Source organism: Cimex lectularius, unplaced genomic scaffold, assembly GCF_000648675.2.
Source record: "Cimex lectularius strain Harlan isolate CLEC.00 unplaced genomic scaffold, Clec_2.1 scaffold243, whole genome shotgun sequence".
Classification (NCBI taxonomy): domain Eukaryota; kingdom Metazoa; phylum Arthropoda; class Insecta; order Hemiptera; family Cimicidae; genus Cimex; species Cimex lectularius.
In genome coordinates, this window is record NW_019392791.1 from 369,386 (window position 1) to 388,688 (window position 19,303).

The following is a 19,303-nucleotide window of genomic DNA, read 5'->3' on the forward strand; positions in this document are numbered from 1 at the left end:
TTATTTATGAACTCGCGCAGAAATTGCACTCCGGAGTTTGTGTGGAGTACGCCTATAATGGTTGGTAAAGGGATGTTAGTACATAATCTTAAGAACTTATGTTGTTCTTTGCAGCTTATAATTGGTGTTACTAGTTAAGCCCATGCAGCGCATGCATATGTCAACACTGGTCTTACTATAGTTTTGAAGACGAGCAACTTGTTATAAAACTCAACTGGGACTCTCGACATAGAAGTGGAAAAAGCATTTTCACATGTTTTTTACCTTAATTCATTGACATGATCTGTAAACGTTATCTTAGCATCTAGCCAAACGCCGAGGTAGGTACCGTATTGAAGGAGGGCAGTTATTTTCTTCACCATTAAGGTGAACTTTAATGTTTATAGTTGGACGTCTTTTCGTGAAGAGTATGGCTTCAGACTTGCCCCTGTTCACACTTATCTTCTCAATCGGTTCACTATGGCTCTCTCCATGATGAAGTGTAGAGGTCAAGGCGATCCACGAACAGGACTGGTTCAACGATATGGATTTTGACATATCATTAATAAGTGGGGAACAGTGTAGGTCCCAGAACCGAGCCTTGTGGGGCTCCAGCCGCCAGGTTACCAACCCGTGATTGCCTCGAATTGATGCTACAAACTTTCGTCGGGTGAGGTATGATCTTGACTAAGAGCTGATGAAAGCCCATCTTGATAAGTTTGAATATTAGTCTAATTTGCCAGATTGTGTCAAATGCTTTGTTGGTGCTAGGAACAAGCGCCTATATGTATTTTAAGGTTGAAGTTCCAAGTGATGTGGTCTGCTTAGTCGAGCTTTTATTGAAAGAGAAGACCTAAAGCCAAACTGCTCAAACATGACTAGGCTTTGATTTTCTAAGAATTCCCAGATCCGACGAACTTATGGCCTTTTGCAAACATTTTACTCAGAGGGCTAGGAAAACAGATCGGTCGGTTACTTGACGTTTCATTTGAGTTTTTACCAACTTTCTGTAACATTATGAATCGAGCAGTTTTCCATCTTTCAGGCAAACCACCCCCCAATCATTAACATGTTAGAGATGTAAGTCATATATATAATGGCTTTAAGTGGTTTGTTTTTGAGCGTGATATTACTTATTTTGTTCAGTCTATGCGATATTTTTGTCTGCCTTTTCTTTATTATTGCTTTTATTTCCTGAGGAGCTACTGGTTTTCTAGGCTGGTAAGAAATCATCTTTTTGTATTGACGAACTGATAGCTGGATTTGTCTTGTGAGGGAAACAGAGCCCAAGGACAGATTAGTGGTGCTAATAGTTTCCAGTGTGTCAGCAAATTCGTAAAAAATGATTCGACCTATGGTGAACACACAATATCTCACAAGCTACAAAAATGACCTACAGCAAAAACGCTGATTTGTTGAGGCAAGAAGATGTGTTTAATTAGTCAAATAATTCTCCCTCTTTCTTATTTGGGTTAGTGGCTATAAGGAAAGGTTATTCGTCAAGAAAGGAACAGCGTTTGGAATGTTTTCGAGCAAATTAACAACCCACTCAAATAAGTGTACACTCACTTCGTCGGTGGAAGTAAACCAGGTTAATGGATATAAGTGATAAAGGGTTTTAATAATCCTAACCAGGTGTAGGTATAGAGCTTATAATTTAATAAAGCCCGCTTCCTGACCGAACAATAAGGCTCCGCAAGCCCCAGTTTAAGTTCCTCTACGCTGTGCTCGGCGTTCAGACCAAAACAACAGTTATTACCGTTCTGATTTGATTTCTGTGTTTTCTCACTTTTGGAAGATTTTCCCAGAAAACTGATATTGCATTTGTAAACAAACAGTTTAAAAATTACTCGTTAAATATGCAACCGATTTTATTACCATTGTATTTTCTTTCAAAAAAGACAATATTTAAAATTTCAATGTTTATAATGCTAATTAAAAAAAAATCTTTCGGAAGACAAGATAGAATTAAATATCCTACAAAAAAGAATAAGTAAGAATTTACTCTATAACAGTAGAATTAATTAATGTCAAGTTGTTCAAGTTCTGTAAAAAAATCATGTTCACCCTAATTTATTATTTACATTGCATTGGGGGCCGGAAAGTGAAAAGGCACTACGTTCCACTTCCTTTCAATGAATGTTGCACAAGAATTGGTGAAGTAACGAGTCCGAAACTACTAAATTACAAATTACATCTCGCTTTCTCTTCTGGTGTAAATTCTTCTCTTTCTTTTCACTTTGTCTATTTTGTTTCCTGTTACTTTTTATTGAAAAGTCAAGAGTTTTTATGATACTTTGTTGTGTTTCTCAACTTGCGTCAAACGCGAAAAGTGAATCTTTGCCGTAAAATGAAGGAAATAAAAAAAAAAGAAAATAGTAGTTTTTTGAATACAAATTAGACTCCTGTGGGTATAAGGAAAGTACGGAAAGTTCGATATTTCGTATTATTGAAAATTGTTAACCCTCCTTTTTATGTATCAAACCGCACCCTACACCGAGCTTTACTGTTCCTTTTGTTCCAGCAGTAAAGAAAACCTGTTACAAAAATTCCATCAATCTCTTTCCATACATCCCAATCCTTTGGTCCATCGGGCTCAGCTCCACTACTATACCACATCATCTTCCCCGTCGACTGAAACGCCGATGGCAACGTGATTCCCTACTAAGTGAGGAAGAAAATTTCCAAAGTGCAGTTCTAATAGTCATTATTTATTTCTTCTATAGCAGGCTTATCACTAGTTGAGATCTCCCAAGTTTTTTATATTATATAAAATATTGTTGTGTTGTAATTCTTTTACAAGAAATCAATAAAAATTATAAAAAATTAACTTTGTAATACAGATATTCCTAAATTATATTTAAAACGTGCAAATTTGGGTAATATTTATAATTTTTGCCACTCAACACGAGTTTCTTTAGTCGATTAAATATTTCTATATAATGTGCTGTTTTTCCATTGAATATTTTCGTTCTACAAATTCTCCCTTCTTATCTTTTTGCTGAGTAATAATTGTTTTTTCTTTTTCAATTCTTGGTTGATGTTCGCTAAGTGGACTGTATATGAATGGGTTAATAAATTTATAATTTATATTACATTTTAAAGAGTGAATCCGAGGAGGGGATTGGGATACATTTAAGTTTGCACTTACCCCTAAGTTCAAGCAGTTCGGCCCCAGTCGTCCTCTTCTTTCTTCGACTAGGTAGGGCCCCACAGTCTCCGGCGGATTCAGACGTTTGATACCGAACTCTTAAGGGACCCGGGCAATTAGAAACCATCAATTGCGCAAAACACGAGTTTAGATAAGCAGGTACGATAACGATGTTCTCGGCTTTGGCTCTAGGCAACAACTAACTCGCCGACCGGCCGGAGACCTCCAGAAGGGTTCAAAAGGGCGATCGGCGTAAACAGTTGATATAGAAATAGTATGTCGTAAATCAAACTTTCTGTGTGTGTCTGTATATATATTGACTAGGGATGATTAATATTTACGTTTTATATGCATTTGATGGCTAAAAACGATAAAACAGCGTTTTATTATATCGATTAACTATACATACAATAGCAGAGTCAGTAACCAGATTGAAACGCTTAAATAGCTGTAGATAAAGGTTTAGCTGTTTGTCGGACCCTAAACATTACACAATTTATGCTTCGTTAAACATCTGATTATTTTTCCTCTCATGGTTTGTTAACGAATCAACCCAATGATATGTATTATCAGTTAAAAATTAAAAAAAAAAGTTCTTACATTGCTGTTAATTACAGATACCAAGTGTTTGTGTTGTTTAAGTGATGGGTTAGTATTCACAAGTATTGGGCAAGAAAAACTTTATTATATCATAGTATTTTATATGGTATTATATGGTAGCATATATATATATATAATGATATAGTATGTTACTGGCATGATTAACATAATATTTTTTTTATATTTATCTTTTGATTTGACGACAACCAAAATGTACGATGAATTTCAGCAAATAAACTTATTCATCTTAAAATTATAAATGTATTCAGCATCTTAGACGTAAACAAATATCTGAATCTCACGAAACCCGCTCAATTATTTCCCTGACAACGTTTCTCATCAATCGTCTTCTGTGGAATGAAATGAAAACTTCGTTGTTTCAAATATTAAAACACTCGTTAAAGTTAAAGTCAATCAACCGTCCCCTGATAACGCCGGAAGGGATAAACGTTTTTATTAATCTTAATCTCACTTATTATGTACATTGTTTATTTTATTGTTTGAAACGGCAACGACTTAACATTACTCAGACTTTTCGTCGTCAACGGGAATGAATTCACGTTTTCCTCAGGCGGAAATCCATTAATCATCCGCGTACTCTTCCGTTTTTCTCTACCTCGTCTATCTTTTACAATTCGTCTTTTATATCCCTCGGTCGATGGTTTTCCAATTACTCCGGCTCGAGGGAGTTCAAACTGAATAGAGTGCCAATTGTCGCTTGTCAATCAAAGATGTTTACTACAACGTGGCGTGTGTACAGGTCACCAAATCTCCAGGGGTGAATATACCGATAGGATGGATGGATTGTTACTAATTACACGGCGAATGATGCCGTAAAACTCTGTTTCTCTAGGTATAGACTTATTTGATAAACGGTGTTAAGTGTAAGTTTAACTGATCATTTCTTCTGTTGGAATTTATAACGATTTTAGAAGAATTCTGTTTGATGAAAATGAAGAATGAAAGAGAAATGAAACCTTTTTGAGTTTTAGTCCGAGTCGGGAAAGGTGAAAGTTCGATTCCCACGAAATGAAACTGATAATATATCTCACTGATATACACTACTGATTTTTTTTTACTTCATTTATTTGTATCTACAACTGTACATGTATTATATACAACCAGCAGATTGGATTTCAGATTATGTGCTTGGCATTATGGGCGTTATAGAGAAAGCTACCCATTGGCAGCCACTCTGGATTAATGAAATGATATTAATCATTTAAGAGGTCTCTTATCCATAATCTTTTCAGACGTTTACGTGGTAATTGTGGGGAATGGAGTAACCGTATTTGTGTGTTGGTGTGATTTTGTAATTTACTATGAAAACGTCTGTAATATGTTTTGATGGATGAAAAAACTGCTGGGATTTGAAGCTCTCTGTGAAGTGTATTATTGTCTACATAAAAAGGGGCAGAAACAATTAGTCTTAAAATTTGGATTGAAAACTTTGTAATCTTTGAATATTGGAATACTTCGCCGATCCATATACTTGGCACCCGTACATCCAAATAGGTTTGAGTAGATATGTGTAAGTAGTAGATATGTCGAAAGTTTTGATTTTAATGGTAATTTTGATAGTCGGTTGAGAAGGTAATAAAGAATTTTAAATCGTTTGTTCAGTGTCTGTTTTTTTAAATCGTGTGTGTGGATTCCAAGTTAGTCTTCTATCAAATGTAAGTCCTAAATAGTTAATTTTGTCGGATTGAGGAACAGGTTCATTGTATAAGTATATGCTAGGAAAAGTCTCACGACGGAGTGTAAAGGTGATATGTTGTGACTTTGAGGGATTAAACTTCATTTTCCAAAGATTGCTCCATTTTTCAATTGTTGATATGTGGTTTTGTAACATGAGTGAAGCTTGTGTAGAAGAGAGATGGCTTGTTAATATGGCGGTGTCATCTGCGTATGTGGCGGTGAGTGTATTCTCATTTGTGGGCATATCAGAAGTAAAAATTGTGTACAACAGCGGAGCGAGTATTGACCCTTGTGGCACACCTGCAAACACTTCTTCCATCTCAGAAGTCTCCGTATCCTGGTTTACTGCGAAAAATCTCTCTTTAAGGTATGATTGTATAATCAGATAATAGATAATGCCCCCCCCCTTGAGAGTGCGAGTGAACCTCTAAAGCTCCTCTTCCGCCACACTTGGCCACCGACCCTCAACGAACTAGTTAAAGAAAAGAGGACCTTTGAGGTCCTCAAGCCTGTTAGCCGAGCAATAGCCGATAAAGTACCTAACTAGTTTTTTCTTTCTTTCTTTTTTCTTTTTTTCTTCCTATGATAACTAAGTTACTTGTTAGATCTTAGCGTTTCCCTGAACTTTTAATTCCGGGCTGATTACTCCTTGTTCCCATATTTGTTACTTATTTATTAAAATATTGTACATGTATCTTTATTAGAAAGTGTATTCAAAAGGATTAACCAGCAAGGGGGACCTATTAGATTAGGTAAATTAATAATAAGAAAAATATTTCCCTCCTTCCTTAGATCTTCCATTTCAGGGCAAGGTCGAAGGAAGCTGTTAAGCACAATAAGATCTCCTAAACTTGCATTCCATATGAATTAGTTTAGTGGCCGTGGTCCGCCGGTGCGGGGTCTCCCTTAGGTACGGCGGGCAGGTGGATTAAAAAAACAACAAAAAACTACTGATAACCAGCTTTCTTTTGAATAGTGTGAATCTCAAATGGCTAAAATGTAAATTTGTAAAAGTACTTTTGCAGCAAAGTTCTACTCTTTCTTCTTCTTCTTCTACAATTTAATACATCTAAACAGAAAAAAAAAATTGGCAATAACCTTTTATTTTTGAAAGCTTGTAGTTAATAAAACTTCAGTGTAAATATTATGTAAAGTATTGGTTGAAATAAAAAAAGCCAGTGTCACGAGCGGGATTTCTACACTTGAGGCCTCGTGACTTCGATCCTCGATTGAAACATGGCAAAAAGGAGGAAAACTTCGAAAGTTGGGTTGAGATGGGAAGTTGGTGTCCGAGTGGATCGAAGTCACGATAGCTTAAGTGGTAGAGCAGCGGCGTATTTAGCAGAAGGTCGTGGGTTCGAATCCCACTCGTGACGTTGGCTTCTTTATTTCAACCAATAGCTTACATTAAGATTAATTAATTGAAAGAAGTTATTTGGTCGATCGGACCACGAAATCTAATGGAGTAAAAATTATATTAATCCATATATATTCAGCAGTCATAGCTGCCCGTATTAATAATTTCAATTAATTATACTTAATGGTGTAAACATTAATAAAATAATATTGAAATTATTATATACAACTTATCGAAATGAAAAAATGTGGTGAAAATGATGAAGGTGGGTGTGAGTATGTAGATTCACTTTCTGTAAATGATGGTTCTACACACAGATTTGTTGTTTACAACTCACTTGTTGTAAATGATGGTTCTATTCACAGATTTGTGATTTAAACATTTATAAATAACAAATCTGTGAGTAGAACCATCATTCACAAACAATGAAAAGTATGTGTCGCAAGCAAGATCGGAAACTAGGATCTATGGGTTTGTTAACAAATGCCTGGTAGACTTGCACAAATCCGAAGATTGTTAATTTGAATCCTTCCTGTGTTACAATTTTCATTTCAAGAAATTCTGTATTTTAATTATAAAAACAGAAAAGAAAAAAGAATGAAAAGATAATACACAAAGGATCATAACATAAAAACTGGAGTGTTATTAAAATGACTTTAACTTTGTCCAAATTCATTTGTGTATTATTGCCATTTGTCTGAAAATAATTATGAAGTATAAATAAATAAATCTAGATGTTTAACCCGTTAAAATATGACGTGCGGAGACGCTGGGACGACCTCTGCTGTTTGCCGACCCATAAACAATCAATTATGCATATTATTAATCATGGTGCCGGTAGAGATGATGGCCATCAGCCAAAGTTAATAATAATAGTTCTGTAAACTCTATTTTGACCTGAGAAACACTAATGATAAGGGGTTATAAAAAAGAAAATATGACTGCAAGAAAATATAGTAGCTTTAATGAATCAGAGGAACCATTTTGAAGCAAAAAATTGTAACAGGCATTCTGAAAATGATAGAAATAGAAGGAATTTTGTTTGTCCAAACCATCAAATAGTTATATCAAGAACCTATTTTTCTGTGTTTACGATACAAATCGGCTAGAAAATTAATATAAAGTACGAAGTTATCTCTCGAAGCAGACAGAAAAACTGAATCCATCAAAATATATACTTTTTTCTGGGAAATACGTTCAGTTAACTCACCTTTCAGGCTGCCTGGAATTTCAATATTAATCGGCATTTTTAAGTGAGTGAAGACTAAAAGCTTTTTAGTGAGGGAAATACATTTGGATTTTACCGCATGGGAAATCGGTCGACGAGAAAATTTAAAGTCTCTTCACATGTTAAAAAAGCATTGATGTTTAAACCAATCAAAACTTAATGGAAAACCGGTTCTCTAATTCCGAGCCGCAACATTTTACAACTCGCCATCGAGACGATTTTGATCTACAATAATTTTTTTTTTTTTTTTTTTTTTTTTTTTTTTTTTTTTTTTTTTTTTTTTNAAAAGCAGACTGGGACTTTAAATTAAAACGTTTGGAGTGTTCAAATAGAAACATTTGTTTATGTTAAAAACGCCCATGCAGAAACAACTTCTCTATTCCCAGGCAGTAAATCAATATGAAAGAAACCGTTTTTAAACATTGGTTTTTTATCTCCCTCGTCCGCTATCCCATACAAGGCTCGTATGATAAAATTATTCTTGGAGGAAGACAAAACAAGACCGCTGGTTGTATCAATGATTCCGAAATGATTCAAAGCCTAGAACTATGCTCGCTGTGTGGAGTGCGTGCGGTCGACATTACATATGCACATACTAATACCACATTACACCCTTCCGGCTCCCCACACCACTCAAAACTGGCCTACCCTATAGCAAACGTTAATTCCCTCTAGCAATATTTTCTTTAAAATGTTTATATAGTACAAATGTATACGCATATTGCCGTAATATGATCTGTAAGAAATACTATTCAAAATATCATATTCTTATTACTACTTTTAGTAGTAAGTACTGTAGATATATTTGCTGAGAATAATATAATACTTATGTAACACTAAACGGATTCGTTAAAATAGTACATTAATATGATTTTAGATTATTAAAATATATATTCAACCAACAGAAAACTATCTTCGTATGTTTTTACAAGCAATGAAATTCAATGTTTTTTTCATTTGTTTCGTTCTTTTATAGATTGAGCGTTTAGTTGAACGCTAGGTGATTCGGTCGAGTGAACGTTGGATGATACATCCAACCAATGATACAAGTAAATTTTGATCAGAGTGGTATTTGCGACCTTTATGCCAATTTATTATCATTTCAAGTGGCCGTGGTGGAAAATTGCGTTTGGATCAACAAAGGGGGAGGCAGAATTCACTCGGTTTCAGAGAGAGCTTCCAGTCGATCCTTAACAACCCTTAATTTCTCTTTTGTGCACTCCTGACATCTCTATTTATTCTATTGTGTGGATATTATAAAGAACATGAAACTCTAATAGCGAATACATTAATTTTATATTTTATAAACAAAAATGTTGCAACATTAATGAAAGTAATAGAGCATAGAATTCCTTGTGCGATTACGGACGTTTGTGTCATTTGCGCAATTCTGGATCAAGTCAACTTATATCCATATATCATGCATTTAAATTGGCTATACTATTTTTATTCTAATATTATTAATTTTTATAAATTTACAAATAGCTCAAAACTTGTAATAAACACAATTGTTAATTCCGTTATATTTTGTAGTCCGACTGACCAAATAACTTCTGTCAATTAATTCATCTTTTTATGTAAGGTATTAGTTGAAATGAAAAAGTTAGTGTCACGAGCGGGATTCGAATCCACGACCTTCGGCTCAATACGCCGCTGCTCTACCACTTGAGGTATCGTGACTTCGATCCAGTCGGACACCAACTCCCCATCTCAACCTACAACCGTTCGAATTTTCCCTCCTTTTTGCCATTTTTCAAATGTCGTGTAATCAGGATTCGATTCTCGGCGACATATCAAGTGGACACGGAGAAATGAATGAAAAATGGCAAAAAGGAGGGAAATTCGAAAGGTAGGCTGGGATGGGGAGTTGGTGTCCGAGTGGATCGGTAATGTGGTTAAGGCTCGGGGCCCTGAAAAGTGTCCTTATCCACGTCCCTTTCTCAATCCAGGTTCCTTCACTCTTTCCTGTGACACCTCCCAACCCTTGGTTACAAGAGGGGTGTCCGGGCACAAAATAATGGTGCAGCCCTGAAGGCGTGACAACCTCTCTAAAGCACAAGGTGCCTTATCAGAGGTACACGAGGGTTAGGGTCCAGATCCTGTCTGCATAGACGGGGGAGGGTGCATAACCATCTGTACTACGGGGTAAGAGAAATGTTCCAAAATCCAGCCCTTGTTACACTGGGAATGGATTCGTAGTGGCACGTGGTGACGCCACTGGCGGGAACGTATAGAAGAGGCTGTCTTCTACCTGTGACCTTCGCACGAAACTTGCGTATGACCACCGTTATACAGTCGGCTACGTAACGGCTACGGCACATCGGACGGCAGCGTATAAGCGTTGAGGACGCTATGATTATGCTGAAAAGTCCCTCGAATGCGTGAGTAGTGGTGGATGGGAACGGGTAGTGAATCGGTTGCTCCTACTCGAGTACGCTTTGCACGTAGGTGTAGGCTGAGCTCGATTGGAGGCTTTTACCGTAGGCGGTATTCCTCTAGTGGGTGGTTAGCAATTCCACTTTAAACAAAACCGTGGCCGGAGCGGATACGGTAGTTTCTTCGCTAGAGAAGCCCCAATACTCTGGAAGATAGAGTGGCCTTCTCTATCTAGGGAGTGCGCGGGAAACCAGGATGATGAATTTCGGCTTAGGTAGCCCTATGCGCGCGGCATACGGTCTGATGTTTAATGCAGACCCGACCACTCGGAATTGGCAAGCGGGGAGCGAGGCTGTCTTGGGCCTCTACACCAATGCTCTGGCAGTAACACCATTCTGTCCTATGTCGAGGTGCGTCAGCTCTCATCTTAAGAATCATAACGTCCCATAAGGCCGAATAGGCTAGGTGCGGACGTTAAAGATCCTCATTGTCCTTTTTAGGACGACCGAGTATACGGGAAAGCATGTCCTAGTGGATCGAAGTCACGAAAGCTCAAGGTTAGAGCACCGGCGTATCGAACCGAAGGTCGTGGGTTCGAATCCCGCTCGTGATACTAACTTTTTCATTTCAACCAATACCTTACATAAAAAGATTAATTAACTGAAACAATTGTTAATGTTTGAATTGGCAGTGCAATATATTATAATTTATTAATCCGTGGACAAGAATAATAATTTTTTTTGTTAAATTTAGAAGGGAATAGTTTTATTTATCCACAATCTACTTATGATAACATTTACTCATTAAGAAACCATTTTTTCCATTAATTAATTGCATAGTCATATATTCCATTATTGTAGAAGAAATTTGCTTAAAGTGTAACTTTGTTTTAAACTTGGTTCTTTCTAGAACCAAAATGGCAGTCTACAATATACATTCAATTCTAGATCAAAGCCTCTTTCTTCAATTAAAATCGCTCTAGTTCTTGAATTTATACTCCAAAAAAACTTTTTTCGTTTATTTTAATAATAGTTGTGCTTCAATTTCAGAAAGGGCAAAAGCTATGGTTTGTTTAAAACAAACTTACCTAGAGTTTAACAACATTTTAAAAATGAAAAAGCTATAACAAATAATATTTTGATTTTACATTTGTATAATGCGGTTGTACATCTTCGTGAGAATGTTAACTTGCGAACGTACCAATCTGTAACTAAATTGACTATATTACTTAGAACGGACAATTTCTCTTTTGACTTTAGACCTTTATTAAAATGAGTTTGAGTGTTCGCAGTTTCAAACGAGTTTAAAGTCAACATTTATGGAACTTGGAGTGGCAATAGCGTCCGATTAAACTTAACATACGTTATATTTACATCAGTTAAATACGAAAAGCGAAAAACATCTAGCAATTCATACACACGAAGAAAATGTTATTTGCTAGTGGGAATTAAAACTTTGCGGTTGGTCCTATTCATCCGGTTGCCCTTGGAATTTTCCGACCCGTTCTCACCCGTTTTGATAAGAAACAAAAATATACCACTTTTATTAAAAATGCTATTGAATTTCTTGTAATGTTTATTATAAAAACCGAAAATAATTCAAAACTCGCTTTTAGTTGCCTGTTTAGTTTTTCATTCATATACAGGGTGCTCTTTTGAGATGGCTTGACTGAATTAGTCTTCATAACAGATAACATTCAAAAAACAAAAAAATACGAATTTAAAATTTTTTCTAAAATTAAATTTTAACCACTTTCTTAAAATATTTGTTATCAGAATACTTCATAGTCAGTACAGAAATTTTAAATGAAAACATATATATTTTTTTCACTGTTTTAAAAGGATTTAGTTTACAGTGAAAGGAAAGATGCAATCAACTGGTGGTCAAAGATTAACAAAGTTATGGCACAGAATGTAAAAAATATATCTTAATTGCGTTTTTATTATTAGGTATTTTAATTAGCTATTTTGGTGCTAGTCGGTTATAAAAATTTCTTGGGATGATATTGATGGATTTTTCGAACATCTGTTTGTTGTTTTTGATGTTCGAAACATGTGAAGAACCTTTTTATGCAATGCAGCCGAACTAATAAATAATATACAAAACGCGTACTTTCTGCCAGCAGACCCACAAACATCATCCGAAAGAATTCAGCTAAATCCGTTCCCTCTCCATTAGAACGTTTTTTTATTTTATGTTTTTCACGTGGCCTTAATTAGAAACATAGCACAGCATTTGGATTAAAGTCAACAAATAAATTATTTATTGAAAATAATAATAAAAATGAAATGAAAATTGTTTTCACATTTTGTGTCGTACTTTATTATTCAACCAATTTAAAATGTGATTACGTCATGTTTGAAGTATAACAAGTCCTTTAAAACAGTAGGTGAAAAGTATAAGCGTTCAATTAAGATATCAAAGCTATGCTGGTACTAATGAATCCTGACAAAAAATAATATAAAAAATAGTGACAATTTAAAACTAGACCAAAAAATATTAAACACGTATTTTTTGTTTTTTGATAACATTATCTGTTCAGGGAAATTCAGCCGGGCCATCTAAAATGGACACCCAATATAAAATAGCAATACAGGGTTTTGTATGCAATATCTTTAATATTCTCAAATTAAATCTTTATTTAACTTTGGTTAATCTCATCTCTGTTTTTCAAATTTTTCTTTATAAAATAAACTCACTGTCATAAACGCTTTTAATACTAAATTAGAAAATGTAAATATTTGAAGTAAGTTATTTCCAGTCTTTTCAACAATATTGTTCTTAAACACCTTTTGCTCTTGTTGGTTAACATCGAAACTTAAAGAAACAACTCGGCAGGCGTGATCCTATGGGGTTCCCACACCCCTCAGAGAGAGTATGGAAGCTTTGAACTTGGAACACAGTTGGTGAAGTTTCCGACTCGGAGCATTAACATGAAAATCGGAGCTAATTCTTTAATGGCAACTTCTCCTTTGGATAAGAAAAAAGTAAATTACGCTGCCACAGCTATAACTTGTAAGTTTCTTCCGGACTTTACTCCTATTTACGATTAGGGTTAGATTTTCCGGTACATTCATAATTGCCGTTTGAGAAAACACGAGCCGCGGTCTAATAAGCAGTTCGACTTCTCGCGCACGGGTTCCGATTCGCAGTGATGAAGATGTTCTCGTTAAATATCCAGAACAATATTAAACCTCCGGAATTTAATAACGTTATGATTAAGCTGGAGGTGAAGGATCGAACCAAACTGGAATTAATTTCAGAAGGTCGAGTTGACTGCGATGAAACGTGCGCTATTTTAGATTGCTATTTGTCGGATGAACGCAAGAGTTTTCGCTAGACTTGTCCCAATTCAGTTTTAAACAAACATGATTTCTCATCTAAAAAGTTACATATGAATGTGAAAGAGTTAGGCCGCCTACACCCGGAGCTACTAAAAAGAAACTGGTTGGAACATAGAATCACTAGTTATTAATTACTTAGTATCGCCTATTCACACACGAATTTACATAAAAAATTGATATCATTTGTTTCTTTAGTGAAATTATTGAAGGATCACATTTCTGTCTGTTTTCGATGGAAGAGATTATTCCAGTGATAACCCAAGCGATGAAGTTGTCTACTGAACTATCGTCGCTACAAGAGTGAAAAAATATAAAGATGATTTTGCAATCATGCGTTTTTCCAATTTCATGCTACAATTTCAGTGTTTCTTTTTTGAGAATTCAGGAAGCCTGAAGTTGCATAAAGGAAAATGATTATTTTGAGGTCGTGAGATGCGGTCTGGTGTGGCGTAAGTTTTCGAAAAACATTTTCTTTGCCGTGCCAACGTTTCGATCTTTATTGAGATCATCTTCAGGGCCTGGGATTTACAAAAATTGTTTACATTTAACAAATACATTGCATTGTATAAATTCACTTTTTTCCACATCCTATATGTATTTGTTAAATGTAAACAATGTTTGTAAATCCCAGGCCCATTGTAAAATGTTTTTCTAAAGCCTGTCACATCAGACTGCATCTCACGACCTCCAGATAATCATCAATTAAAGGTCACACATAAAATAAAATGTTTTTCCACTTCTCTCACAAAAATATATTCACCTGCTAATCATCAATTTTGAAAATTAGCCACTTTGGGCACTAATGACCCGGCAGCCGAATTACCTGGACTAATTAGTAATGCGTCAGTAATAAGTTGTGTCGTCTGCAGTGTCCCATTCAGTTGCCTGGATATGACTCAGTATGGCTTAGAAACTCGAGTCACTAATCGTGTAAAAAATAAGTGATAAGGTCCTTAAATAAGTTAAAATAAGCAAAGCTGTTCGTGATCTGGTAAATAGCTTAGCAGATACTCCATACAAAATACTTATAAAAATATATTTTAAATTAAAGGATCATAATTGTTAAATTAATTTAACAATACTTTCTATATTAAAAATCATTTTCAAATTTTAGAAAAAATTCAAAACATAGAATTAAGTGAAGATGACATTTTAATTTCCTTTGATGTTGTCTCAATGTTTCCTAATATTCCTCTTAATGAACCTATGACGTTATTAAACAAATTGGCAATTAATCTGTATAAAAATCATTGTTCTTTACATAGAAGACTTCAAAATTTGTAATAAACAATACTTTTCATTTGAAATTTTATTAATAAAAAATTAGATTGTATCGCTAGGGGAGGTTCCCTACCTGTAAACATAAGTGTAAATAAACTATATATTAAAAAAAACCTCGTACACTACATATATAAATCCCCTGATCCTTAATAAATATATTGATGATGTTTTTCATATTAAAAAAAACAGCCAAGAAATTATACCACATTTAGATTCCCTTAACTGACACCGTACAAATATTAAAAAACAAAAAAAAGCTAATCATTTGGCACACTGAAGATACTTACTCAGGCAGTTTATTATACTCACTTTGAAGTCATACTTTTTTCACACAAAAAAATCTAATAAATAGAGGCTCTTCGTCTTTCACACAGAGATGACTAGAAATACTTACAAATACAAATTTTTAAATTACTCACATTAAATTAATTTTCTAATAATATTATAAAAGAAGTATGGCATAAAAATATTAAAAATGTAAATAAAAATTAAAATTCTCAAGTAGTATTAACAACTGGCGGTCAGATATCAAATATTTCACGTAGAAAAGGCAAAATGAAAATAATATTAAAAAATTGTACAAACCTGTATGCCTGGTTTTTGCACGAAAAATTAAAAAATCGGAAGGTAAGCTTTTAATAAATTGAACAAATAAAATAAGAATATTAATATTATGCGTATGCATTTTTATATGTAACATAGATTATTGATGAGGTGTGTAAATTCCCGAAACATACTAAGTAAAGGTTAAGAATTATTAATGTTTTTACTTTATTAATAAATTATTTGGAGATCGTGAGATGCGGTCTGGTGTGTCGTAGGTTTTAGAAAAACATTTTCTTTATCGTGCCAACATTTGGCCTTTATTGAGATCATCTTCAGGGTCTGGGATTTATAAACATTGTTTAAATTAATTATTCAGAAATCGTGAGATGCGGTATGGTGTGATGTAGGTTTCAGAAAAATGTTTTCTTTATCGTGCCAACGTTTCGATCTTTATTGGGATCATCTCCAGGGCTCAAAGTGGTTGTCTTCTGTGTAATTGTCCCATTCTTGCGTGTCGTGTTGAGAGTGCCCCTTCACCGCGAGTGAAGACAGACCCAGTACCGGTTCAGCATCATTTTATGGTTGTTCATCCCGGTGACGAATTCGAACTCAAAGTATTTCTAAATCGGCTCTCAACGTAGCAAAATCAGAACCCGGAATAATCTGATAAAAAGTTGTTCATTTAATGTAAAAACTTGGGAGTTTTATCATTTTAAAATAAAAAAGGAATATTTATCCGTAGGTTTATTTTAAAGCACTAACTTTTTAAAGAAGTTTTCGTTAACATAAAGGAAATGATTTTTCCTTAGAAGCGTAAATTGCCATGTTAATAATATTTCTAATTTGTCATACAATGAATTGATTGTATTCGGAATATATTGTAATGTACGGACTTTCCACTTTACACATTTTTGCCCTTTTGATCCCACCTTTTTTCTTCTTGAAAACTTTATCCAAATGCTAAAAACGCGGCGTCACACGTAGCCCGGCATGCATGAATTTCAATTGTGCTCATGAAGCCCCCGTGGGGATTGAAGTTAATTCATTAAGAGAACAGGAGGGGTTCCAATTAGTATCTCTAATTAGAGATTGTGACTTCACCCCTTGTCACTCGGCAAGGCAGATAAGAGAAATGCAAATCGACGCTAAATGATACTTGCTTAAACGTCTGCCTGAACCTGCACTGTCATTTTTATTCGATGGGATACGTGCATGGTTTTCTCCAGAAGGTCAACGTTTAAACCATCATTGATTGGCTCTCAATAATTATACATTTATCCATTTTACACTGTGAGTTTGTGCCTTTTTTAAGTTTTTATTTCAAAATTATTTTCCATTAACAGATTGTATAATCTATCAAAATATTTGTTTTTACACGTAAAATACAAAACAACAACATAAAAATGGCGACCGATATTTTAAAATTGCCTGAATCAGTGCTTGAGGAGGACGTGTAAACAAACATAAAAAAAGTATTTGCGTGTTGAATATCGAATTCCATTTCCCTTCATAAATTAGCGGTGGGTGGGGAGAAAAGCGAGCTTCCCTTTTCCCGTTGAGGCAAATTCCCTCCAGTCTGACAATGAAATGATTGCCCTTCCAAGTCGAACAAGGATCGAAAACACTTCGCAATCCATCAACCCTCACTCTGAATTCTATTCATAGCTCCTTTCCCTCCATTTCCTTGGTTTAATCCATTTTTCTTTACTCCTCTCATTCTACGAGGGGCACCGTTTCCACGCGGGGTGAAACCTCCATGGATTACACTCGAGGACGAACGGGAAGTTTACCGGCACGTTTTCTATTTTCTCAGGCAACTTGTGATCTATGAGACCAATTACTGGCTAGCAATAGGATCATTCAGATAAGACAATCCGTCACTTTGGATAACACACCGCACTCGGTTTCTTCTTTATTGCCTGAGAACTTTTCTTTTTGAATGCCCTCAATATTTCTTTTCTGGGCAATGGGAAAAACCCTTCTTTTTAAATCAGCTTATAAAACCAACTTTCTATTATAAACACATTGCATTGTCTCTATAGAAAAATTATGTTTAGCACGTAAAGTGTATGGCTCTATATTTAGATAAATCCTGACAAAGTTTTTGTTTTCTTGTTAAAGGGTTTTTGCCAGGTAAAGTCAATGGAAATGTCAAAGTCAGCCCCATAAAAAGTAGAGAAATCGAATTGACGTCTCGCCTCGAGTCGAACTCTTCCTCACCTTTCTAGCTACACTTTTATCGGCCATATCAAAATGGAACGAAAAAAATCACACTTCTTGGTAGCGTCTTATGTTATATAATTTAGAGCATATGATTTTAATGATATTATTACCTCGATACTGACTTGCCAAAGAAACTCTTATTATCTAGACTCAATTTAAATACAGTCAAATTGAAAATTAACCCTTCATCTGTAAAGTTTTTATATGAAAACGGCTTACCGCCTCAATTCGTCGAAAATATGTCGAGAAAATGGATAAACAGATATGTTCAGCGGTGATCGAACTAGTCACAAATGTACACTAACCGACCAATAAAACTTGTGTAACACGATTGGACGGGCATAATTTAGGTGACCGGCGTGCAAATAAAAGATTTCGTCCGGTCGACTTGGGGTGTCGTAAAAGCGAGAGTTGTAAACAGGGTTTTGTCACAAACCGAGGGGTTGAAAACGGTTGGATATTGTGTTGCAAAAAAGGATTATACTTTGAATTGAAATGAGGGAAATATCTGAGGAATTTTCTCTCTAATGGCCGACCTTTGAGCAATGCAAGAGCTGGTCATAATTTTTTTTTTAACAAGATCTACAAAATGTAGCTTTCAAACATGTGCACATAACATTTCGGCATATAAGTCCGGAATCGTATATTTTCACAAGATTACAGTGATTCATAATTTTTTTAACTGTCAATTGTTTTACGTTTAATTAGGACTTAAATATATGATCTTATATAGCACCTGTGGACAAAAATGTTCATAAAATCCTGCATTTTCATAATATTATTTTTGTGAGTTGACAAAATAGTGTTTATTGAACTCTAATTTTCACCTTGACTCATAGTGATTAATCTTTAACACGACGAGTTTTCGTTTTGATACAACATGGTTTAAAACTAAAAAAGTAACTGCCGGTGTTAATATTTATCTTTTGTCTCTTTAACTGTTGTTTAGAAGAACATTTTGTACAAATAAATAGAAAATGAGATTAAGACGGTGTAGTAAACTGAGATTAAATGTAAATAAAGGGCTAAGAACTGGCTTTTATCAGTACTGTATATTTAACAAATGTGCAAAGCTTTAACAACTGTGGCGCAGGATCGAAAGCGCTTTGAGCTATTTCGTCTAATTGGAACTGTGCCACAGATAAGCCGAAGCTTAAAGACTACACACGCAGGAGACGACTTATTTCATTTGATAAGAAAAACACCTTTCGTGTCTGCACCTTGAATCATGAAAACATGATAAAAGATCAACATCGACATAGAGAATTTTTTTTGATACTTTCTGATGGTGGGAAAGGATGAAAGGGGCAAAAATATTATATAAGAGGGGAACGGGTGGGCAAACAGTCGGAAGTAGAAATAATAGAACCAGTTTCTATGCTGACCACGTTTAACGCAGAAAGTGAAATTGGATCTCCTGCTTGGAGAAGATGTTGCATATTCAAGAATTTTCATTTCAATAAATTCAAGGGGCTGGAACAAGCGACGCTTCAGCCTCTGCTAGGACTGCGCCTTTAAGA

The 19,303-nt window shown here is 35.0% G+C and overlaps 1 protein-coding gene across 2 annotated transcripts in view; it reads right to left on the reverse strand.

Annotated features, from left to right (window-relative positions):
• Positions 1–19,303, reverse strand: part of LOC112127264 (voltage-dependent calcium channel gamma-5 subunit-like) — a 283,147-nt gene that overhangs the window by 153,307 nt on the left and 110,537 nt on the right. The window contains exon 1 of one of the 2 annotated variants that reach the window (XM_024227890.1): positions 3,131–3,384. The exons of the other annotated variant lie outside the window; for it this stretch is intronic. Within the exon in view, the coding sequence (XP_024083658.1) occupies positions 3,131–3,257 (127 nt within the window). The 5' untranslated portion in view covers positions 3,258–3,384. Of the gene's footprint in view, positions 1–3,130; positions 3,385–19,303 lie in introns of those variants that run through there. 2 annotated transcript variants of the gene reach the window in all.